At 28.3% G+C, this 27,524-nt stretch overlaps 1 protein-coding gene across 1 annotated transcript; it reads right to left on the bottom strand.

Annotated features, from left to right (window-relative positions):
• Positions 1 to 16,700: 16,700 nt before the first annotated feature.
• Positions 16,701 to 22,287, bottom strand: LOC122509196 (sperm-associated antigen 8-like). Its single transcript, XM_043623045.1, has 4 exons — positions 22,157 to 22,287; positions 18,151 to 18,427; positions 17,221 to 17,538; positions 16,701 to 17,133 (listed from the first exon to the last, which is right to left on the bottom strand). Exons 1-4 carry the CDS (start codon positions 22,178 to 22,180, stop codon positions 16,841 to 16,843), a joined length of 912 nt encoding a protein of 303 aa, XP_043478980.1. The 5' UTR covers positions 22,181 to 22,287; the 3' UTR covers positions 16,701 to 16,840.
• Between the last annotated feature and the right edge of the window lie 5,237 nt (positions 22,288 to 27,524).

The raw sequence follows: 27,524 nt of genomic DNA, 5'->3' as shown, positions 1-27,524 counted from the left end.
TTCGCATCTTGTTCCCAGAGATACAGAAATTGAGAAATTGCAATGGTTTCTTATCTATACGATTTCTTTCTTTCGTACCCAGTAATTCATTCCTATTTTTCTTTCATCCGCTCATTTGATTATTCGTTCTTCTATCCACAGTATGTTAGCCTGCGGAAGCATGAAATTCGCATAGTAAAGATAACGACTTCTAAAGTAACGTTCTGATAAAAATTTCAGTTCACTAGCAATTTTCTCGACAAAGACAAGACGAAATTTCTAGGAACAGAGTCTTGCTATACATCTACATAACAGCGACTTCTACATATTTCTCCAACTTATAGCCTTTTTCAATATCGCTCAACGACCGTGGCGTTAAAGAATTAAAGGAATAAGTTTCAAATATATATCCGAAGCACTCCATAAAAAAGAAGAACTTACAATTTTTAAGTTTGGTAATTTTTTGATGAAACAATCTACATAAATTCAACCCAGTTAATTTAAGGAAAAAACTTTCAACTAAAATTTTTTTTAGTTATCATAAAATATGTTTTTAATAATAAAATTCTCTGCGAAAGGAAATAGATAGCCATTCCATCAATATCATTTCAAGAGAAAAGTTATATTTCTCTAGACACACGAAGATGAAACGTATCTATTTTCATGGGGGACCAAAGCCGGATGTATGTTTTGCTATTGATATCTGTGGAGACAGTGGGTACCACAGGGAAACTTAAAATAAAAATAGAAGAAAGGAGAAATAAAAAGAAAAGAAGTGGATCAGCTAGGAATGAAAAATTTAGTTTGAAATGAAAGATAGGTATGGGAAAGGATACACGTTGGCGAAAGGGTATCGTATTAAATTCGAATTTTAGTATCCAGTGTAGGTGGATAAGAAGCATCATAAAGTTTAAGATATTGTACTGAACCCATCGACTGTCCCAGTAAATTAAACGGCCAAGTTGTAGTAAAGCGAGAGTGGAAGAAATTTTCAATATGGCTTTTGGTTTACGATCGTATCGGGCTTCATGATCTTGCATGAATCCTGTTTAATATCAAACGACAATCTTCGAACTAAAATTCTCAACAAACGCATCAAATATTGTTTAAATATTTAAAAGCCAACTTGTAGTTTTATGTATTCTCAAAAAGAAGAAAAATAGTTTTTGTTGAGAATCTTAGATTTTATTGTCCATAAGAGTCTATAATCCTATAATGATTCCATAGTAAAAAGAAAGCTTTGGTCTTGACAAAAGAGGAACTTATTAATGTTAACATTCTAACTTACTACTCAATAATCAAAGGAACGAGTGTAAAAAACAAATCGAAAAATTTAATTTCGTTTAATCCTTTTTTTAATCTGTACCTATACTTTGTATTTTTTCCTTTCTCTTCTCAAATTATTACATTTTGATAGGCGTTAATTAGATTACTGTTTTATCTTTTCAGGATGATTAATTTAATTATCTAATTAGACCCTAAATCTAATTAAATCCAGTCAACGAACTTGTAGACTGCCGGCCTTCGTGACTATGGATAATCTATAGTTTCCACCTAATTGACGCGAACTACCGAAGGTCAGGGTCCTCAGAACTCAAGAGGAACCACAACTTGGAGAAATGCTTGGCGTTATTATGGATGCTTCAATAACGCTCTCAATGTAATTCAACTAATTTAAAAAACTTTAATTATAATTAGATTTATGTAAAAATGTTTTTACAATTCTTGAAAAAAAACTCTAAAACTGATTTCACTGTAGTGATTAGTAAATAATTTGTCACATCCTCGTGACGAATAATTATCTTTCATTGAAATGTTTAAAATTAATGTACGAAATTTAACCCTCTTTTTGAAATAATGGGGTGTTGCTCTTAAACTGAAATTTTTGTGGGTATATAAACCACCCTGTTTTGTGGGACACGTCAGTCTTGTAGCAATCCTGAAGCAGTTTTGTGGACATCTGTATTTTGTCACCCTTCTATTGGGTCCCCACCTGTACGATACAGGAGTTAAAAATTAAATCAATAATAACAATCTAATCCCGAAAATAATAAAAGTGGGTGGTATGAGGTAGTATTCTTTTGCAAAAGGAATCTATAAAAGGTGCCACCCTTGCCGAATTCGTCAGTCCAGGAAACGCCTTCAACTTAACTAGTCCAGAAGTCACCACCGAATCAACTTCATGTCAGTCCAGCGATCGCGACCAAGTTAACTAGTTGTGTACTGTCATCGAATTTGTTCTTCGACTCCAGTTCCAAAAATCTCTTCAAGTACCAAGTGCATTCTTTGAGTCTCGTCTTAGTCAAGTTCATTCAAGAAGATAATTTCTACTACGAGGCACATTTCTATTTTTCGAAGGACTGCATTACTTCGACTTCAACGTCAAATCAATAATTCTGTCACTCCTAGTCTGAGGAGTGTTTTATCTAATTTACATTGACACCTGGACCCTGGACCATTCACTTTGGCTGTCCCTAAAACAATTTAAAGGAAATCTACTGTATTCTCTGTTTCCGCTAGTCAACGACATTTCTTAGACCTCACACTGAAGGAGGTATCGCTTGTTGAGTCTACAACACTAAGAATAATTTTAAAAGGTAACTAATACTTTTAAATTTTTTTCCCATTTAAATTCTCGATTGATTCCACGAGGTTCTAATTTTGTTCCAGTGTCCCTGAAGACATCTGGATCTACTCTTTCTCTCTGATTCTAATTGTAAACGATTCAAATAAAAACAATAATTTAACTTCAATTTTAAGTTTTAATTTTATTGTTTCTCATAATGATTGACCACTTTAAGTAATTAATTTGATTATTATTTTGAAGTTCAAAAATGAATTTAATTTTTTGTCTCTTTCAAAGAAGAAAAAAGTTTCGTGAATATATATCTAAATTAAAATTAAAAAAAAACAGCTTATAATTAAAACAAATTCCACTTTCAGCAAAATTAAAAATTCACTAAAAATTAAAATTGCAAATAAAAATGCCATCTAAGAGAATAGGATAGTCAACTAAAGTTATAGTACTTAGTTTAATCGTGAATTGCTTTTAATAGCAATTCAAGTTCACGGAGTTAATAACAGTTTGGTCACAGGTGTGCATTGGCAAGTGCCACTGTTTAGGATCATAAATCATCACCCTCATAGATCCAGGAGAATTGTATATACAGTTTTTCAAACACCTGAGCTATTCGTTTTCTGAAAAGTGAAAGACAATATTATTAATATAGAAATTAAAATTAATGATTCCTGTTTTAACTACACCAAAAATAAAGATACTTGTTTTTTCAATAAACCAAACAAAAAATGGTTTTTTAGGAATTAATATTTTTAATAGTAAAAAATTTTTTAAAACAAAACAGAATAACAATAATCAATTGTATAAAATATACAAATAGAAACGTTCATATAGTTGAGATTCGAACCGTATATAATGCTCGAATCTATAACTCGAACCGCTGTTGAGACTATGGTTGGGACGATTGTCGTGCGATGGCAGTAGTTTCGATCCATTTAATGTTTGCACCTCGACTTTCGCGTTTGCCCGTTCACATCTCGTTTACCACGAAAGAATGAATTTCCACTGGCAAATAAACTGACTGGAAACGAATGTGTCTGGTTTGTCCTTTTTGGTTAACAACTTTGAATTTTAGCTTTCTATTTACAGGCCTGAATCTCAATATCAAAATGAAATATAGAAGCAGAAATGATATAAAATATTTGAAAAGAACTTGCATAAAGTAAATTTTTTTCAGTAAATGATTCTCAACAGTATTTAGAATATAATGATGTAACTATATATCACATCCGAGTGGTTTTGTTACAAATAAATGAACATTTACAATCAGATTAATTGAAAGTTGTTCACTTTCTTTTAATTAAGAATCTAAATAATTGTTTATAATAATATATAAATTTTGCAATAATAACTTGTCACTTCTATTAATACGACGGTAATGTTATGTCTCAGAAAGGAAGCTAACGACACAATAATTATATTTTATTCACTAATGTCCGCATTGGTGATGCTTCCTGTTACATTTACAGAGGTGAAGAATTTCTTCTAAGGGTACAGATATGAGAAAGAGAAAATTATGATAATTATAATTAAATTATTATTGAGGATGGAATCAGGATCGTTACACCTATCCGTCCAATAAAATGGGGTGAATATAATAAGCACATTTTGTCTTAAAGGGTTACGACACCCTGAACGCATGAAAATCGGATGGTTGATTAGAAATTTTTTTGACGAAACTATTTGAGGAAGGAATTTTTTACATTTATTGCTAATTTAATATATATCTTAAGCTTTATAAATATTAAAAAAAAGTTGTTTTTAATTAAAAATGGCGGAGATATAAGCATTGGCGTGGATCAGTTTTTCCGGAGCACTTCTTGATGGTGTACATGATTGGCATTTCAATTTTTGTCTGAAACAAGTAAGCAAAATATTTTTCTTAAAAAGTGATAAATTTTGAACAGAGTGACGAAACCGTTTTTAAGAGACAAATTTTTACGCAAATATAAGCACTTTAAAAATTGACTTCATGTTTTGGGCTTCCACGTCACTCTGTGGAAAATCTATTTAGGAAGATGTATTTTAATTTTCAAGTCAATTGGTTGAATAGTTTTTGAGTTATCATGTACACTGCCTCGAAAAATGTGGTTTCGAGAAAAACGCAAAAGAAGAAAAAATGTACTTGAAATTTTGTCAACTTACTAATTAATCAGCAATTCCTGAGCTATAATACTCTTCTCCTAGAATGGAAAGAATGTCGTCCGATTCCTTTTGTTAAGCTCTTTTTAATTTTCTGGCCTCCTTTGTCGTCTCCTGCGCTCTCAGGTTGGCGATGGATACTCGGCGTTGGTCAACTTCTTCGCACATTCGCTTTGCATTTGGTCCGATTTTTAAATTTAATACTTTCTACCCGGGCACACAGTTTTTGACATTTTTATTTAATATTAAAATTTACGTATAAAACTCAGCAATCTTTGCTCTGTAGCTCGGAGCCAAAGAATGACCCAAGTTTCGTAAGGTGCAAAATACCTTCAGAAACGAAATTCAATTACAGTGGAAGGGATACAATAAATAGGACCCTTCGTAAATCAGGAAAGGGCCCCCTAGACCATTCAAAAGTGGAAAATCGTTAAGAAGGCGCAAACGGCTTCCAGCAGCTCTCGGCGCGCTGACTTGTAATGAACATAAGTTTCGTAATTATTGAGACATTGTTTTCGGAGACATCTCAAAATACTCGTTAGAATATAGACTTTGAAATTAAGCAAAAAGAAAAATTCAATATTTTGAAAATTTCAGGTTGGCGTAACCCATTAATTTTCTTGACGGTAATTTGAAAATCAGTTTTCGTATAAAAAAAGGAAATCGTGGAGGAAATTAGCCGTTATCCCCGAAAATGCTATAAGCAGATCTAGACACAGAGAATTGTTAGTTCTCTAAATTGAACGTGTTTTACCCACGAGGAATTTAGCTTAAATATCTTCCACTTACGGTAATTTCATTGGAGTATAAACACCAGCTTAACCACTGGTGGTTATCAAATGTTCCATGCAAAGCTCTTGTTCGCTTAGAGCGACCCTTCAGTGACTTGCAAACACAAATCTCATAAATCTTGTATTGTCTAACAGTATAAATTAATTGCGTGATTTAATTGTTTAGGGGAAACTCATCAATTAATTAATATCTGTTTACATCTCTATTTATTAAAGCTGAAATTATTATTAAATTATTTCTAGCTAAATCTTTCTATATGATGGGTCTTTACAGTAAAGAAAAGAAATCTCGTTACAATAAGTATTTCTTTTTGTTTTACTCCAAAACTGGTGTATTTTTACTTACTGTGAAAATTGTTACAAACGCACATCGTTTATTTAAGAAGGAACACGTAAAGCAGATAGAAGCTGTGAAAACGAATAAATCACTTTGAGTAGGTTATTATAACGAGCTGAAATTCGTACCTGCAGATTGTACCTCTTGAATTTCCGGTTGAGCAGTAACTCACTGAATATCACGCTACGCTGAGAAAAAAGGCACAAAAAGTTTTGCGTCGTAGACAAAATAAGTGGTCGAGAATATAGAACAAGTAAAAAACAAAAATAAAATTTACAAAGAATGCATAAAATAATTTTAAGCTTCACACCATTTTTTAAATTATCCAAAATATCAAAAGCTTCTAAATATCGTAAATCATGTTGAAATTTACCAAATAAATGAAAAATTTTCTAACAAATTTAAAAAATATTTTGTACAGTTGAGAAAAAAAATTTGGATCGAAACTTTCTGGATGATTTCACATCGAGAACTACCCCGTACAAATTAAAACCATTACTAATGGCGCCAGACCAGGCGGAAATCGCCTGAAAATAATTTCCCGAAGCACTCACATTGGCAGGGGGATGAGAGAAGTAGTCAAGGGTGACCGTGCAGGAAACTTTTACATTGTCAAAGCCACGAAACTCAAAAAGTTACAAAAAAAAATAAAGTATATATGAGTTTTTGCTGTAGGCGTGAAGTATACAGCTTTTATTGACTACCTGCATCACTTCAACGTATATGAAAAAGACAAAATTTTGCAATAGCATGCTTTCAATAAAGTGAAGTAGTTGATTGCTTTATAAAACATTTTTGCAATCAACAAAAACGTGAAAAATTCCGAATTCGTTTAAATTTTATTTACATTTTTCCATTCCATCTAAACTGTCTTCAAATTATTTAAACAAGTAAATATCTATCATTTATATGGATAATATTGAGATAAATAAATTATAATCAATTAATAAGAAACCTTTTATGGAGTTTTATTATCCTAAACGGAAGACTGATTGATTTAAAGTTATTTTTTGGAGAAACTATTAAAGACAGAACCATTTTTGCTGCTTTAAATTTCCAAATTGTTTTTTGTCTTTCATCTTCACGTTAACTTCTGAAACAATATTAAAGTTTTAGTCTTATGAAAGTTTCTAAAGGTGTGATATTTATACTATCTACATATTGTCTGATTCTATCCTGTCAGAGCATAAATCTTGAAGTCAATGAATCTAAAACCTTCGTTCTTACCCATTATAAATAAATTACGTGTTCCTTGAAGTGATTCTAAACTATTTTCTTCTGCAAATAAAATTCATAATCTCTCAAAAAAATCTGCAAAATTTTTAACTGCTTCTGCTCTAATTTTATTTGCCGCTGATTTACTATTATCTTAATAAATAAATACTCTTATAAATCAGTCCGTAAAATTCTGGTGTTGATTGTATGTCTTCCTTAAATCATATTCCATCATATATTCTAATTCTTCTTACTCGTATGTTCTACCAGAAAGGATTGGATAAAACTGACAACCGTCCCAGATGATTGTGATGTCTGGTATACAGATGGATCAAAGAGTGAGTATGAAGTCGATGCAGGAGTCTGTCATGTAACATCGCTAGTGGGCCACTCGTATAAGCTAGAGTCCTCTGTTACTGTGTTACAAGCCGAAATTATGTCGATAATGTATGGTGTTGTCGAGGCCCTAGAAAGTTGTCATGATAAAAATATTTTTATTCTTTCGGATAGCAAGGTAGCAATTCTCTTCTTGAAACGATATGCGAGCGGTCACAACCCTTATCACTAATAATAATCATATGTTTATTTTTCTCCTATGAGATACGTTGACAATCATAAATGATAATCCACAAGTTTCCTCCATTAATTCGACGCTAGATCTATTAGATTCTCTAATAAAACCATTTGATGAACTAGATATTAACGTTTTAATTCCAAAAGATTGAATGCCACTTATATAGAACGCTGGACATGACTATCTTTCAATCACAAAATGATATAACATCATGAATCCATTAATGTTAATATCTAGCATAAAATAACAAAAACATGGTATTTGCAAGGAAATGAAAATCTTAATTTAGCTTTGATGTAGTTTGTATAATCCTAGTGATGAAATTCTAACGTAGTTGAGGTTCTTAGAGAATGTGATAGTACTTTAACTATTTGTAGAAAGTATGTTAAGGGAACGATTTGTAATTTGATATTAATTACCACACCATGCAAGGTTCAGGTATCAGGATTAAAGGATACCGTACAATTAATCACTCGTATCAATTTAACAGCATTAATTACAAATTTTGTCCCTAGAAATTCAGAATACATTTTCTTCATCAAACAAGTAAATCCTACGCAGACGATGCACCAAAGCGAAAATCGCAAGCTAATTATAAATTCATCAACTCACAAAGAGAAAGAGATAGAGTTAACGTAATATTCGTCGATGCAAAGTCACGAACGCTTCAGTATTTATAATAATGTTGAGCCAGCAATTTTCATAGATTTTACAATCCTCTACACTGTAAAAAAAAGAGAGTTAAATTTTAACTCCCCAGGGGATTCTATAAAAGTCGCACCCATTGGAGAGTTAATGCCAGGGGAGTTAAATAAAGAGAGTTAAAATTTAACACCTAAATGCTAACTCCCCATGGAAAAAATAACTCGCGCGGGTGTTGAATGAAGGGAGTTAGAAATTAACTCTCTTTTGGAGTTGATTTTTAACTCGAAAAATTTAACTCCCAACTCCCGAGTCCGTTAACTTCCTAAATTTTTTACAGTGTATTTATCGTCTAACCTTTCCTGATTGTATAAGAAACAAATAATTACATAATTAAGTTCTTAATCAAATCAAAACGCTTTGTAGTCTATGTTACTTTGTCTTTAAAAGATTCTTCACATTTATGATAAATCATCAACTAATTAAAACTGTTAAATGTCGAATTTGGACGAACAAGTGAAGGATTATTTCAATTTAAAAAACAACTAAATGTGTATTCATCAAAATGAAGATGTAAATTCCCCTCGACAAGTTAGTTCTTATGTTAATTGTGCAGCATATTTCAGTTTTAAGACATTAACAGTTTGAGGGTATACTAGGGTAGCTTGAAGAGAATTTAAAACAATTTTCAAGTGGTGGAAAATTTATCAGTTTCATCGCGTCTTTTAGTAGGATAATACGTTTTCATTATATTAGCTAGAAAAAGCTTCTCTTGAAAGATTAATATTAATTAGAGCGCAACTCAGCCCGGGTACTTCGCAAAAGGTTAGCGCGTTTACGCGTAACCGGATGTCGCGATATACATACTCAGCCCTCGTTCTGGATTCACTCAACATTTGTGGCTCACCCCATTTCGAATTCATACACGGTTGCAGCTTGTCGGAAATGCATTAGAGTGAAGTGCACATCACATTGTTGTGCCATTACGAACATTACCGACGTTCATATTTAGTTTGTAATTCAATTGTTCACCAAATAATATCTAATATTTCTATTATTTAAATAATTTACTACAACTGTAAATTATACTTTAATTTTTGAATTAGAGAGAAATTTTAGATTATAAATAAAATACTTATAATTGTTTATTCGTTTATTAATGTTAATATGGAGAGAGCTTTTGCGAATAGAAGTACTGGAGCGGTTTGGGTCTATAGTTAGCCATTCTAGTCTCTCCTAATATGACGTATGTTTTGTAATGTTGTCGAATTTGACATTTCCAAGATTCTTCGACCGTGATGTGGACATGAAGCCCTGTTTTAATTATTTTAAAGTTGTCAAAGTAGAATTATGTCAGAGGAGCAACATAAAAAAGGATCATAATATATCTTGTCTTACCACAGTACCAAGTGTGGGCTCCAAAAAAAGTGGGTCCGGTTTTAGTGAGAACGGGCTGGTAGTACGAATCCACAGTCGAAATTTCAAAATTCAAAATGGAGAATCCAATATGGCGGACAACAAAAAATTAAAAATCAATAGAATTTACTTGAAACTTGTCAATCGGGAGTTTTTGAGGTCTCTGATTACGAATCTGCAGTCGAAATTTCAAGATTCAAAATGGTGGATCCAATATGATAGGAATCATAACCTAAAAGTTTAAGGCCTGACGATATCTGGTATCAGACTTTGCAAAAATGAAGAAAATTATTTTCAAAATAGTCTAAAGCCAACAGAGAGAAACAGAGGAAAAAGGAGAAAAGGCGATAAAAAAGAATTGTACAGATAAATTATTCTATTGCAAAAAAAAGTAGACGACAAAAGAATTAAAAATGATGTTTAGAGTTAAAAAAGGAAAATTTATGCCATAATTCTATTTTATTTGAACACTGTAACAAACTGATTTCAAGATCATCTGCATAAATATTATAGAAACAAAAAGACACGTATTGAAAATTACAAAAATACATGTTAACGAAAATGAAAAGTATTTTTTAGCAAATCAAATGTAACAGTAAAAAGTAGATTTTCCACAAGATTCACCATTTTATAGCTTTCGAATAATTTTATTTTACTGAAAATCGATTTTCAGTTGAATTGAATTATTATTCTATTTTGATCTTTTCATGATAAAAGATGAAAATGAAAAATAAAATTTTTCTTTTATTTCCTCTTTTTTCTTGCGTAAATATATATATGTATATATAACATTCAAAATGGATATTCAAAAATAATTATTTAAATTTACTTAGTTAACAGTGTTTTTTTTCAAGTTATTTATGACAATGTTTTTCAAGCACTAAAAAAAATAAGGCCACATTCGTATTTTACGGAAGAAAAAAATTTGCTAACAGAGTGCGGAACAGCGCGAAGCAGAATATAGTAATTTACATATGAAAGGCCCTTGCTTCCATTCATAATTTTCTATACGTATGTAAAAATATTTCATTTTTATTTTTCTCTCGTGAAATTATTCCAAACATTAATGTAATGTCACAAAACATTTAAGGATTTTAAAAATATTATTTTTCCATTTGAAAAATTCTCTCATTCAAAAATAAAAACTTGGGATAACATATAGGGGAGCATGGGGTAATGGGAGCTTTTAAATTTCACGTACTTAAAAGTCTTCAAATTCGCTGTAATGCCTAGAAAATCTTCTACAACCTTTATTTATATCATTCCAAAACAAACGATCACATTTTTGACAAATTTTTAGTAATGGTAAGGGAAAATGTATTTTTTGAGTTTTCGTTGTGAAATGCCAAATATTTCTAAACATCACTATAAGTAGTTAACATCGTATTATTTAGTTCTATTTTTCCATTATATTATAGGTGAATATGTGTGGATATGTATACTTGTATAAAAATCGAGATAATAAAATTTGTTTATGTTTTCAATTAAAATGAATAAAATTTTTCTATTGGTGTATGTAAAGATATTTTTCAATTTTGACAATGAAAATATGGAAAGAAATTGTGAAAATTGTGGAAACATTCGATATTAGTGATGTAGAATTTAAAACTTTTGATTTTTTGTTACTTTTAGTATAAGAATTTTTAAAAATTGACTTTCAGTTTTTCTGCGTACACAACGAAATATTTTCAAATTCTTATTTCTGTTCGTGTGCAGACATAAAGGACTCGTCTATTCCAGACGTTAGCTGTGATGTGAAAAATGCAGCGGTGTTGCTGTACGGTCTCGTCAACAACGAATAGAAGTCGTTGCACAGCGTTCTCGTTATTTTTGATTTACAACTTTAACGAGATCAACACCAACTACATGTATACATCACGTGTATAAGTGAAAAGTGTCGCACGCTGTTTTAATCATAATTAACGTATATTTGAAAACAAGTAAATTTCCTAGAAAATTCTTTTCATAATCTATTACGTTAGAAAAAATTGTTATCAGATATTTGATATAGAGGAAGTAAAATCTATAAATAACTAATGCTGACTCGTCAAAAATATTCAATATGTGTATGTCACCAGCAAGAAAACGAGGTGTAGAATTTTTTCCCCTTCATTTACTTTACGTCTAATATTATTTTAATTTTTAATAATTTTTAAATTTAAAGAATTGAATTGTTTTACTTTAAAGTAAAAATAAAGGAACTAATATATTGATTCACGCGCAATAAGAGAAAGACGTGCGATTGGAGTGAAATCACTAATCAATATTTTTAATTTTCAAAATGAACATTTAAATTTACAAATTGGAAACTTACGTGTAAAAATGCAAAAACGTGTAATTATGCAAATAACAAAGTGTTTGCCGATTTTAAATTAATTTAAAAAATAAATTTAACGGATTACACGATTTTTTATTTAATCAGAGAGTATATATAAGTATGGTTTCAAATTGAGAATTTAATTAAGAAGTTACTTTACAGTTACGTGGATAAGAATCGTTGAAGTAATCTCCTTAACAAGCTTCTCAATTCTGTCATCATGTTCACTAGAAGACAAGCCATCATCTTAAGCATCTTTTTTGTGCTGATTGCAGAGGTATGCTTAAAAGTTAAAAAATTTAAAAAAATCATTTCTATAAAATAATTTTGTTTTAACAATAAATTTATAATTTCAAATTCTGTGATAATTAAATTTTAATAAAATTTTAATTCAACATTATTAAAACTTAATCTGTAGAAAAAAAAAGAATTTAAAGTTAAATTTAAAAAGTAGAACATGATGAATTAAAAATTTTTCGCCTAAAGGATTAAGACGAGTCTATAAGCCAAAGTATCTGAAAAGTTAGTAAGACAATATTTCTTTTAATTAAAGGAGCATAAAAATAGAAATGCGGGTATAATCGTCCATTCTTCGATAGCCAAGAGAGATCCTTCCCCTCCTTCTTTTTTATTCTCCTGATTATTTTTATCTAAAAGTTTACATTCTTTCTACACCACTTTTTTTCAATCTCATTTATAACTGTCTGTGGACTATATTGCTACCATTGCCATAACTTTCATTCTTATCTTTGTAGGTTATATTATGAGCTCTTGAAATTTCTTGGGAGTGAAATTCGCCAAAAGTTTAAAAAATATCCCTTTTCACCTTCAATATAAAAATATATCACTTCCAATTGTAGTGAAATTTTATTGAAGTAAATTTTATCGTGTAATTTTCAACGTATACAACGGAAGGAAAAATATATTGTTTGAATAACATATGCATTTTGAAAAACAAAAAATTTGAATTCGTCAGAAACTTTTTTCGAGAAATAAACATTTCAAATAAATGAAATTAAATAATTTTTTTTTTTTATAAAATTGTTTAAATTATAAATATTGTTATTTTTTGCAAAATATTTTTTTTTGTAAGAGTTAAAACGTTTTGCAATAAGAAAAACTAAAGATTTGTTATGAATGTTTCTTGCTTGTATGTAAACTAAATCTTCAGTATTATTGTTACGATGGTGTTGTGACAAAAAAAACGTTCACGTTTCATTCGATGGTTCACTTAATGTACGATTTGTACGTGCGTTATGACAGTAGAATAGAGTCGAGTACTATAAAAGCAATCAAACGCAAATGCAGCAGCTGTCGCAAGGTAATGGGTGGTTTCTATGTGAGACTGGGTATTAGTTGTAATCGAGATCGAGTATAAACTCACAGCTTGGATAACGATAATGTGCAGTTACTTGTTGCACCGGATGCTGCCTCAGTTCAATCACTATTTTCTCAAGCTTTTCAGCGTCTTATTCGATTTGGTCATTATGGAACTTTTATTATTTGCCTATATTAATGTTTATAGTAATCATAATAATGCTTATAGTAATATATCTCGAAAAAAATAAAACTATTAAAATACATACCCAAATAATAAAAACACTTTCTTTCTTTCATACAATTTTTCTTTATTATATCAAATTTGTCATAAAAAATCGACTTTAACATTATTCATTTACTTTTTCTGTATAATTGTAATATACCTAATTATATTGGAAATTAATTTAATAGTTATAAATAATTTTTCAAAAGGCTAAATGGAGGAAAAAATGTACATAATTCCTATAAAGAGAGAAGGCGAGATAATTGAAAAGAAATTAAGTGGAGTTTTAGTTTGGATCAGCCATATTGGAAACGCCATTTTGAATTTTTAAAATCTGACTTTAGATTCGTAATCAGCGACCCCGAAAACCCACGAGTAACAAGTTTCATGCAAATTGAAGCAATTTTGAAAAAAATGTCCGCCATATTGGAACCACCATTTTGAATTTTGAAAATATGACTTTAGATTCGTAATCAGCGACCCCGAAAACCCACGAGTAATAAGTTTCATGCAAATTGAAGCAATTTTGAAAAAAATGTCCGCCATATTGGAACCGCCATTTTGAATTTTGAAAATCTGACTTTAGATTCATAATCAGCGACCCCGAAAACCCCCGAGTAACAAGTTTTGTGCAAATTTGAGTAATTTTGAAAAAAAATGTCCGCCATATTGGAACCACTATTTTGAATTTTGAAAATCTGACTTTAGATTCATAATCAGCGACCCCGAAAACCCATGAGTAACAAGTTTCATGCAAATTGAAGCAATTTTGAAAAAAATGTCCGCCATATTGGAACCGCCATTTTGAATTTTGAAAATATGACTTTAGATTCGTAATCAGCGACCCCGAAAACCCACGAGTAATAGGTTTCATGCAAGATGAAGCAATTTTGAAAAAAATGTCCGCCATATTGGAACCGCCATTTTGAATTTTGAAAATCTGACTTTAGATTCATAATCAGCGACCCCGAAAACCCTCGAGTAACAAGTTTTGTGCAAATTTGAGCAATTTTGAAAAAAAATGTCCGCCATATTGGAACCGCCATTTTGAATTTTGAAAATCTGACTTTATATTCGTAATCAGCGACCCCGAAAACCCACGAATAAGTTTAGTAAATTGCAAAATTAGGAAAAAAAACTGCAACTTTCTGAGGCATTCTGTAAAACGTTGATAAATAACAACAATAATTTGTTTAAAAATTGTTTAAACAATAGTTCAATTTTTACTTTTTATCTGTAATCATATAGAGTTTAGGGAATTGTAAAATTAGGAAAAAACTGCAACTTTCTAGGTGCTTTCTGTAAAAAGTTGCTAAATAACAATAATAATTTGTTTAAACAAATAAAAAATTCATTTTAACATCAAAATATATTGTATTTATTGACATAAAACAATTTTACTGTAAAACTTTGATGACTTTATTTTCTTGCAATATACAAAATAAACATCCGGGCAATTTTCAGTAGTCTCGTACATACTTTTATAATTGTTATATATAAATCAAAAGAAATGTAAAAATGAGTTTTTTTTTGTCCAGAATAAAGATTTTTGTGTTAGAAGTAAAAAAAAATTCGGTAAAAAATATTTATGCAACTCAGACGAACTGGTTAATAAAGTGGCCATTATTTCCCTAGGGTAATAAAAGATACTTTATTAACCTACGAGCAGTCAATAAATTACACTTTATATCACTAGGGTAATAATGGCCACTTTATTAACCAGTTGGGTTATATGGAGCAACTTATCATGAATTGGTACATATAGCAAAGATTAATATTAATAACAATTTCTTTTGTATGTGCAGGTTTTTCATTACACAGCTTCGTTTGGAATTGAGGGACAATTTCATAAGGCGAAAGATGGTTTATCAAAAGCTTCTAGTGAAATGCAGAGTAAATTAAATCCTATTACTCAAGCCATTCAACATTTTCTTGAGATTATAAAAAATTTTTTTATTAATTTGAAAAACAAATTCATGTAAATAAAAAAGTTTACCAAAAGTGCACACAAATAATTTACTGGATTTACTTAAAATCATGTGCACTTTAACAAATAATAATTTAATTATGTGTAATAGAATAAAAATAATAAAAATGATTTTTCAACTTCTTTAATAAATTGCTGTGTAAGTAAGAATCATAAAATTATAAGAAAGGCATACATAACATGCTATTCTTATAATTTTATGATTTCTAATGTAATTTTTAATGCAATTTCTTGTGTATTAATAGTGTAATAAAGTTTGTTTTAAAAAAAATTATTTGCCTCTTTAGTTCAAAACATAACTTTGTACGAAAAATAAATAATAACATTAATAAAAAAATTGCAGAAAAATAAATTAAAGGCAATATTTTTAGGATTAATTGTTTCTTTTTTTGATAATAATTTTTTTTTTGTCGATAATAATTATTATACTTAGTACAAGTAACAAAAAAGCAATCTAAAATTATTTAATTAACAAAAAATTCAATAATTTTGTATATATTAATTATTAAATTTAGAAGTGAAAATATAATTTTACATTTAATTTAATTTCTTTGAATGAAATGATTATTTTGTAATGTTATATTTGTGCAACGTATGCAGGTAGGTATAATCAAATAAATGTAAATAAACCCATTTGAAATTAATATATGCTCGCTTATTATAAGCGAAAATAATTAACGGGCTGACAATGTTATTAAATAATGTAATTGTATTTAGTCAATAATAGCTTTATCACTTTTACGATAATGGGACTTGCTTGAATACTAATAATTTGGAAAAGTCGTAATTAGAGAATTACTATTGCGATTATTTGCAATGTATGCAAATTATATCCATTGTATTCGAATTTTCATCATTGTGAAAATACATATGAAATGCTTTTATTCTTCCCAATTTATTCTCTATATTTTGAATATAATTAATAAATAAAGGTTAAAAATTGTAATTAATAATGATATTATATTATCTTTGAAATAAGCACCAAAATAATACAATCTATTATTATCATTTTGTCAAAAGCAACAAAAGTTTATACAATGAATTGAAACATATTTAATTTAATAATTTAAAATTAAATTATAATAAAGTAACTGAAATTATAGATTCCGTTAAATTTTATTATAAGATAAATTTTTATTGTAAAATATATTTTTTATAGTGGGGAGAAATAAAACATTGTTTATCAAGAGTAATTTAATAAACTATAAAAAAATACTATTTCGATTTTTCGTACACGTAATAAGCGTTATCGTCAATTTCGCACAAGTTTATACATCGTTGAATATGATCACATTTTTTTTTTCCGGACCAGTATTTGATCACCAGTATTTGATTCCTGGCCACGCTGATCCACCGGAAGTCGCAATTGTTCCCGAGGGACCAGAAATAATAGCAGAAGGTGCTGTGGGACCTGTGATTGCAACACTTCCAGCTGATGGCCCTGCTACAAAAATGGGATCAACACGTGAGGGATAAATTGCAATTGGTTTTGGGAGTTTCCATTCTGTCACTTCTGGTGGACACCAAATAACAGGCTCTGGTCTGCTTTTTACAATTACAGGTGCAGGCCTGACAATTGGGGCTCGATATATGGTTGGCGGAGCAACTGGAGCTGTGTATGGAGAAAGAATTTTCATTTTTAATTAGTAGAAAAAAAAATTGTGAATAGAGGAAAATTTTTTGGAGATAATTGGGGTACCTTTAATGTACACAGGTCCGGTAGATGGTCCTATGGATGCACCGGACGATGCGACACCATAAGCCGAATTAGCGTGTGCATGAGCACTTGCTGAACTATCTCCGGATCCAGTGATGTATACTGGACCAGATGATGGACCAACTACTGAAACTGGTACCGATGTTGGTCCAATCACTGCAGTTGCTCCCGCTGAACCTCCTCCAGCTATGGAATTTGCTACTGCTGAACCACTGTTGGATCCAATAACTGACACCGGATGCAATGAGGGTCCTACTATTGTGACTGGTCCTCTTGAAGGAGCAGCTACGTAGGCAGAACCTGTAATAGACGACAAATCTTCAAAAAGAATCTCTTTAAATCCAAAAACTTTAATTTCCAAATAGTGCCCAAGAAGCGTCAATAGTTAACTTAACACACTAACTAGTTAGTCTAACTAATGTTGGACTAACTTTAACTAACGTTAGGATAACGTTAATCTTAACTAACTATCTTAAACTAACTAACGTTAATCTTAACGACATTCTTTGGTCACTAATGTCAGATTATAACGTTAGTTAAAGTTAGTCTAACGTTAGTCTAACGTTAGTTAAAGTATTAACGTTAGTTAAAGTATTAACGTTAGTTAAAGTATTAATGTTAGTTAAAGTATTAACGTTAGTTAAAGTTAGTCTAACGTTATTTAAAGTTAGTCTAACGTTAGTTAAAGTTAGTCTAACGTTAGTTAGACTTAACGTTAGTTAACCTTATTCTAACGTTATTCTAACGTTAGCCTAACGTTAGTCTAACAATGTTGACCACTGATGGTCCGCGAAAGTATGCAGACAGTCAGTAGAATTTTTACTTCATTGACACCTCATTTTATTTGATTGATAATTGCTATTTACTTTTTTGATATATGTGCATTAAATAAGTTGAAAATTAATTACGAACCTCTAGAAATTGCAGAACCTACGGAAGAATGAGCTGATGCGCTTGATACTGCTGATTGACTACCTAGTCCCTTATAGTAAATTGGTGTGTAAATGTTGTTCGAACCTCCGGCAACACTAGTAGCATGAGCATGGGCATTTGATTGTGCATATGCTTCACTCAAGGCGACTGATGGTGCAGCTCCATATGATGTACCTGTTGCTGGAACCCATCCCACTGATCCATGATAAGGCCAGACACTGGCCTGAGCAGCCGCCAGAAGAGCCGATAACGTCCACTACTCAATATCAACAAAAAAAACATGCAACACGTGAAGAAAAGTACTTTGCACAATCTCATGTTATTTATTTCAAAATTTTTCCTTCCTGACATACATACATCACATACTGTTAACATTCTTATTTTATTTTACACTCTCACACTCCAACTTTCTGTCACTGTAATCTTATTTTGTAATCTTTAGTTTAAAATTAATATAATGTTAATAAAATTCAAAGTATGAATTAATAAAAGTATGAAATAATTAACAACAAAATTAACCCATTTTGAAGACCCCAAAAGTCCTCCTACGCGTGAAAATCCATAAAATGGAACGGATACAAAATTTGCCAATTAGGACATTTTTCTAAAGAGTTTTCTCTCCATTTTCTTTTTCTAAAACCAATCCTAAAATAGCCAAATTCTTTTTCCCTTACTACAATATTTCCATCGCCAAATTTTTCTCACTTAAAAAAGGTAGAGGGAATTGTTACATAAATATACGTGTTCCTTAAGGAAAGTTCAGTTGAAAAGTTATTTTCTTTCAAACAAAAACTGTTCTTAAAGTCTTAAAATTCTCTTTAAGTCTTCCAATTTTCTCAATAGTTTAAAATATTCAAAGTCTTAATTCTCTTTAGTTTTATATATAGTTTCGGTCCAGTTTCAAAATAAAAGTGTTTAAATCCAACATTAATAATTTCTATACTTAAATTCCAATCAATCACTGAATTTCATTATTTACCCTCAACTTAATTTCAACGCCAATTTCAACATCATAACATGAAAATTTTCATTTTATAAATAATTAAGTAAACTGTTTATATGCAGTTTGAAGACGATTTCAATCCCTTTAAATTCAATTTTCTCAATTTAAATTAAAAATTGAATCAAAAGAAATAAGAAAAGAAGAAAGTATCTCCAAGTTATCAGATGAAAATCTAGGCAGGAAAATTGTTTATTTTTTTAAATAAAATTAGCAATATTAAAAATAATAGAATTTAAAAATTTTCTAATTTAAATTTTTGTTGAAAAAACTAAAAAAAATTCAATTTTGGGGAAATTAAAAATAATTGTCAAAATTCAATTATTTTCAAAAAAAAGTAAAATTCTTATAAATTTCAACTATGTAAAAATTTGAAAAAAATTCTCATAAAAATCCCAATTATCTTTGTAAATAACAAAATTTTTCTCCAAAGTTCAATTATTTTCATCAATGTCAAAAAAATTATTGTCCTAATTTCAATTATTTTCAAAAAATTTTCTATTTTAAATGATTTTTCAATATCTACTATTTTAATAAAATTTCCCAAAAGGAATACAATTCTTTAAAAAAATTTTCAATAAAATTGTATGCAAACATTTAATTATTTACATAAATAATAAAAATTTCGCAGGAATTCAATTATTTTCATAAAAAATAATTTTAAAATTTAAAAAAAATAATAATTGAATTAAAATGATGAATATAATTTTGATGAAGTTACATTAACAATATTCTTTTAATATAAAATAATGATTTTATTACTTGGTAATCTTTAATTATTAGAAAACATGAAGATATCGATAACTTTTATAAGTTGTTTAATTTAAAAATGGTTTGAATTAAAAAATTTTGAATGTCTTATTTTCTGTGGAAAATCCTGTTTGAGAAATAAGATTAAAAATAGGAATTGTGCAAATATTTTTCTTCTTTTTCTAAAACAAAATATTCATTTTGTTAAACTTTAGAGTGTGAGGGATAGAAAAAAAAATGAGTGAATGAAAGAACATTCAAATTATTATAGTTAATTAATTAATTAATTAAAATATTAAATTAAACGATATTTATATTATGCTCATTTTAATCCTTTAAGGTCCGACTTTTTTTAAGTGAAGCGATTTTCGTCATACTCTGTACTTTTGGGGACACTAATTACGAATCTGATGTCAGTTTTGCAAAATTTTCAAAATTGAATATGGCGAACAAAAAAATTAAAAAATTGAGCTAGGCTTATGAAAATGACCACTTGTGGGTTTTTTGGGTCTTTGATTACAAATCTAATGTTAGTTTTTTAAAATTCAAAATGGCGGATCCAATATGGAGGTCGGAAAATTTTTTTTTTTTTAAACTAGCATCAGATTTAAATTCATCGACATCAAAAATCCCCAAGTGATAATTTTCATGAGCATATCTTAATTTTTAATTTTTCGTACGCCATATTGGATCCGCCATTTTGAATTTTGAAAAAATAACAACAGATTCGTAATCAGCGACCCTGTAAACTCCCGAGTAGTAATTTTCATGAGCTTTGTTTGAAGTAATTTAACAATTATTTACAATTTTTTTAACGACCCTTAGCAAAAACATTTTCTTTTATATTGTTTTAATTATAAGATTGTTGTAAATTTTTGTAAATTTTTGCAACCTAATTTTTTTTACAAAGTAATATAAATTTGTGGATCTTTGGCGTTTAGAACTCAAAAATTGATTAATTTTTTAACAAAGTTATGAATGTTCAAAATACAAATACAAAATAAACGTAAATTGAGCTCAACTGTCAAGAAATATCGAAAATAGAAATCGAAAAGAAACTATAATTTAGAGAATAATTCTAGTTAAGAAATTGGAAACAACGATTTTAATTATTTTATTCATTAAGAGAAATGGAAAATTTTTTTTTTTTCATGGAAGAGAAAAATAAACAAAAACCGACTGTTTTTAAATTCAAATTAATGAAATTATTTTCGAAATTTAATTTTTTTTTAGTTGATAAAAGAGAGTGGTTTTAAAACAATACAAATTGAGAGTTGGATATTATATACTTGAAAAATGATGGGAAAAGTAAACATGAAACGAAAGCTCAATATCAGAATTTCCGTAGTGATTAAAATAACATACCGTGGTATATACACATAATGAAAAGTATACGTTCGAACGTTTTACTCTAGTACATCCCCTTTAAATAAGCTCTCGATCTCGATGTTTTCACGTTCATGAAAAGAGTGCGGAATTTAAGTTTTTTTTTCGTCTTGATTTAAAAAAAATAAGAGGAAAAAAAGAAAAAATTTTCGAGAAGAGAAGATTGCTTCTTTTCCATGTTTGTTAACCTTGGCAGGGAAAACGTTTTGGAAAAAAAGAAGAAGTAAAAAAATAGTATAAAAGATGCAACCAACCGCCTACTTAGGAAATATGTAGGTCTTCCATATTTTTCTTCAAGAAAGTGGAATTTTTTTTTGCTGGAGGTGTCGTGAAAACGATGACTCTTATAGAGCTTCCAATAAAGTAAATGTTGGCGAGAAACGAAGAACAAGGAACGAAAAGAAGTGTCAATATCTTCACCTTCTTTAGTCTTTTGATCTTTCAAGTGCTTCTTAATTCGATAAATTAACATAAAATTCTACCCCATGGCCCATATTTGCATTATCACTTTTTTTTTCTCGTCACTTTTCCATCCCTGATTTTCACTTTATAACACTCCCGAAAACACTACAATCTAGAAATATATATGAAAATTAAATTTCAAGTTAAAGGGAAATAAATAAAACTAATTATCACTGTGTTCCTATTTTTATTCCTGCTATTAGATTATTTGGAATAATATCAATAAAGTTGGTAATTAAAATCTCAAAACTAAAAACTGAACCTACTAAAATATCTACGAACTTGAAAAATTGTCAAATTACCAAGTTTAAAATTAGTGTTTTAAAATTTTATTAATTTTAAACATAATTTTTGAATTTAACTAATTTTACGCTTTGAAGCACTCACCAGTAGCAACATCGTGGACTTCATATGATATTTAATTGTCGCGATATTGTTACCAGAGTTGTATCGATTTAAGCCCACTACTGATCATCTATGGTGTGAAGACTATCGTTATATACTCGTCCCTAGTGACCTCCGACCGAAGAATATTATTCACCACACCTTATGTCCTTATGTAGGACCGCAGACTCGAGGAAACTGATTATTTAGATGAGACAAGGTGACATTATTTTTGCATTCATAATTTTTCTCAATATCGTCTTGTATATATTGATAATTTTTATTTTTACTCCCAGGAAAATAAAAAAAAATCAAACACTCTCACGTTCATATATATATAAAGACGCTGAATCGTCAGAAAATGATCTAAACTGAATTTTATCATGAATCGACAATACTGCCTGATTGCATTGCTCCGAATTGAATTTCTATAAAAATTATTTTTAGTTCTTTTCATTTTAACAAAAAAGTAATTCAATTTTTCAAAGAGAAATCTACTATAAAATTTTTTTTTTAAGGTGAATTATTTTGAAATAGAAATTATTTACGAATCTTTTAAAATTATAGATTATTGATCTCAAAATGGTGTTTCAAAATTATATAGAAAATTAATTCTGGCATAATAATTTATAAAATTAAGATGTTTAATAAAAATTCAATGTCCATAAAAAATACGGCCTAGAATTAGGAAATTATTGATTATTTTAAAAGTTAGAAATTTGGAAAAAATATATTTTTGGTTTTTTGTCATTGAAATACAATAATGTATCACAATGCCTCAATTTTCATTATTATTCGCATAATAACATGAAAATTTTCATGAGAAAGCAAAGTGTTCATAAAATGAAGATAAAAAATAATTGTTTTATTAACTTTGCAGTGGTTTTACAATAAATTTTAATGAAGTTGAAAATAAACGAAAACGGTAAGCATATGGTTAACAGTATTCGATTATCAAATAAATCAACCCATACGTTGAAAAAAAAATATATATATATACAAAGTTTGGGGAATTAAATTTAAATTGAATGATTTTGATAAATCGTATTAATTAATTGCTTTTGAAAGTTCCCTTGTGAAAATTACCCCAATTTTCTCTAGTTAAAATAGGGCATTTTGTAAGGATTATGAGCTAGAAAATTCTGACTACAAAAGTTGAATCAGGTTCTGTTGAAAAACTGAATAGTTTTTCAGACAATTTTACGATTTACCTCTGGCGAAGCATTAGAGGACATTAGACCAAAAAGTAAAGTAATTCTCCTGAAAATTATTATTCGGGGGTTTTCGGGGTCGTTGATTACGAATCCAGCATCGATTTTTCAAAATTCAAAATGGCAGATCCAATATGGCGGATGAGAATTTTAAAAATTTATCTGATTCACTTGAAAATTATTACTTGCGGGGTCGCTGATTACGAATCTTATGTTCGATTTTCAAAATTCAAAATGGCGGAACAATATGGTTTTATTTTAAATATTCAATTAATGTTATTTTTCTATAGGAATTAAGATTTAAAAAAATTTCAAATTCAAACCTTTTTAAAATTAATCAACTTTAAAAATATTGTTATAAAACATAAAGATAACGATTACTCCGAGTCGAAGATTTGGAGTGATCGATTTCTTCATATTTTATGATAAATAAAAAGTATCGAGTGTTAAAATCATTATTTTATATTATAAGAATATGATTGGTGGACAATTTTCCCAAAATCCGTTTCCCAAAAAAAACTTTTCCCAAAATATTTTTTTTCCAATGCTGGATTTTCCAAAAAATAATTTTCCCAAAAAATTTTCCCAATGTTATATTTTTTCCAAAATGTATATTTATTGACAAATTAGTAGTAAATAATCACATTATTTCGATAAAACAATAGTTTGAATAAATTGTGGTTTGGAAAATTATATAGTTTGAATAAATTCTAGTTTGTAAAAATATTTGAATAAATTCTAGTTCGAACTAATAATAGTTCCAATAAATTTTATTTCGATAAAACAATAGTTTGAATAAATTGTGGTTTGAAAAATTATAGTTTGAGTAAATTGTATTTTGAACAAATTTTAGTTTAGAAAAATAATAGTTTGAATAAATATAAATAGTATATTGAAAAAATTCTAATTTCAATAAATTCTATTTCAAAAAAATAATAGTTTCAATAAATTTTTGTTTAAAAAAAATATTTCTAATAAATTGTAGTTTGAAAAAATAATAGTTTAAAAAAATTGTAGTTTGAATAAATTCTAGTTCGACAAATTAATAGTTTCAAATTTCGAAAAAAGACTAATTTCAATAAATTCTAGTTTGAAAAAATAATATAGTTTGAGTAAATTCTATTTCGAAAAAATAATAGTTACAATAAATTTTTGTTTGAAAAAATAATAATTTGAATAAATTGCAATTTGAAAAAATAATAGTTTGAGTAAATTCTAGTTTGAAAATTTTTTTTAATAAATTCTACTTCGAACGGATTGGTGGACAATGTTGGATTATTTTTTTGGGAAAAATGATTTGCTTGGGAAAATTTTTTTTTGGGAAATATAATATTGGGAAAAATTTTTTTTGGGAAAACATTTTTTGGGAATAATTTTTTTTGGGAAAAAAATTTTGGGAATATTGACCCGCCACCTAAGAATATTGTTACTGTAACTTCTTAAAAATTATTTTTATAAATTCTATTATTATTTAACATTTAAACTAAAATACATTTTCAAATCAATTTTTATTAAAAAATTCTACGAGAATTCGATTATTTAAATACAATAGTAAATTATTTTTAAAAAAATTAAATGTTTTTTAAAATTTAATTCATATAAAGAATTTTATTAACAATATTTTTAAATAATTGAATTATTTTGACGAATTTAAAGATAATTTTTTAAAATAGTTACATTTTTCAAGGAATTCGATTAAAATTGTATTAAAAATAATTGAAATTCTGTGATGAGTTTTATTATTTCTAAAAATAATTGAATTAATGAGAAGAAACTTATAAAATATTTTTAAATATTTGAAATTTTTATTATTTCTGAAAATAAATAAATGTTTGTGTACAATTTTATTAAAATTTTTTTTAAATAATTGAAGTCTTTTGGGTAATTTTATTGAAATAGTAGATATCAGAAATAATTAAAATGAGGAAAATTTTTGAAAATAATTAAATTCTGAAGAAGAATTTTTTTATTTATAAAGATAATAATTGGGATTTAAATTCTACGAGAATTCAATTATTTAAATACAAAAATAAATAATTTAAAAAAATCTCTATTTTTTTGTGAATTTTGTGATAAGAATTTTATTACTTTGGAAAATAATTGAATTTCTGCAATCATTTGTAAGTTCATCAAAATTCAATTTTTTAGTATTTTTAACTAAAATTCTTTTATAAATCCATTATTTTTAACCCCTTTACAGTCCAGTGAAAATGAAGTTTTTGAGCCATAAATACATTTAATAAAATTTCCAGACTTTTCTTTGAATTACCTATGTCTGAATATATGATTATTATAATTATAATAATATTAAAACTATATATTTCAATTCATATTTTATTTTTATAAAAAAAAAAAAAAATTAGAATTTAAAATTTTTACGTTCTATTATTTTTAAAATTGCTAATTTTATTTTTAAAAAAAGTGAGTGAGAAGTCAGCTGCGCGCGAATTGTTGCTGGCTCTTATTTAATCTTATGTGTTTATTATTGTGTATAATATATTGTATATTTATATTATATTATATTTTATATTAATATAATATTATTATTATTTTTATATTATTTTATATTATTTTATATATATATATATATATATATTATATTATTATGTGTTTATTATTTATTCTTGAATTAGCAAAATATGGGAAATTGAGAGAAATATAATTGATGAAATGTTTTTGTTTTTCTAGTAATTTTTAACTAATAGATGAAGTGAAGCGAGATAAGTGAATCTCAAATTATAGGAGTCGTCTTCCTTGAAGTTCCGCATAAGAATTACTTAACAGAATGCATGTAGGATATTCCTACGCGAGCTTATGGATATGGATCGTTGTGATTATAGCGTTCGCGTCACCATTGCCGCAAATTCTCATCGGTGTGATCTTGCTCCACATTAACCTCAGACAAAGTGCACTCTTGACAGTGTCGACCTTTACGGATATTGTAATAAAACGCTAAATCCCTGATGAGATGACTGACCATTTATGGGCGTCTCTCGTTATTATTCCAATGCAGACTTGCACTTAAAATATATGCTAACGATTACTATTATAGTTGAGTAAAGTCACTTCATTTAAACCATATTATTGAAAATTCATATCATTTCTATTTTCATTTCATATCTATATATCGAAGCAAGTTTACATTATGTATTTTGATTTTAAATAATAATACTTACAATATTATATCACTATATTATTACATATCGGTACTTCACTCCGATTAATAGTATAAATCTGAATATAAATAATGTAATTCAATTATCCTACTGCAAATGAAATTAATGAAATTAAATTCGAAATTACCCTTCCATGAATTAAATTACATTAAAAAGAATTCTTTATTTCAATGAATGACGGAATTTAATTAAGAACCATTCGTTACAATATCTACTTATCGTTTCAAGTGAGAGCACTTTCGAAGCTTTTACATCGAAAATATTTAAATTAATTGTCATTGAATAAATGAAAATATTTTTTCTGTCAAACAATGGCAGTTTTCATTAGCAAGAAATTAATAAACTTTTCGATAAATTTGCACAGTTGTAGATATTCATTTGGTACTAGGTAAATAATTGCAAAAAAATAAAGATAAATTATTGTCATAAAATAAATTTTGGACTTTTGTAAATTAGCTTTATTGTGCAAGTAAAATTATTGATTTGATGGCTAATAATTGTAAATGCAGTTGTTCTACATATGAATTTGACTTATTGAAAATTATTTTCAAAACCACAATTTATGTGTTATTACAGATGTTTACCACCTGGTGGATAATGCAACCTTTTACACTGCAATTCAGTCTGTCGTCGAAATAATGTCGCGCATTAGTCCTTTTGTAAATGTTTTTGTTGCTTCATATTCTTCCGACTGCTGCACCTAATTAAAGTGTAAAGCAGTAAAAACAGACTACATCGTGCTGCACGTGTTCAAAACTACTAAATTCGTTAAATAAGTTTACACACGAACATGATTATAATTTTAAAAGAGTAAAATAAAAAAAGTTTTGAATCATATGATGCTTTTTCTGATGAACAAGATGTCAGCATGGTTTTTATTCATTTATTAAAAATAATTTATACGTTCATTACTACTGCTAACTGCTTTTTAAAAAAGTCAAATTAAAAATTTAAAAAAAATGTATTTTTATTACGAGCTAGGTA

The sequence above is a fragment of the Leptopilina heterotoma genome, unplaced genomic scaffold (assembly GCF_015476425.1).
Source record: "Leptopilina heterotoma isolate Lh14 unplaced genomic scaffold, ASM1547642v1 Lhet_6, whole genome shotgun sequence".
Classification (NCBI taxonomy): Eukaryota; Metazoa; Arthropoda; class Insecta; order Hymenoptera; family Figitidae; genus Leptopilina; species Leptopilina heterotoma.
Note: the sequence above shows the minus strand (reverse complement) of the source record. Positions and strands in the feature narration are given on the sequence as shown.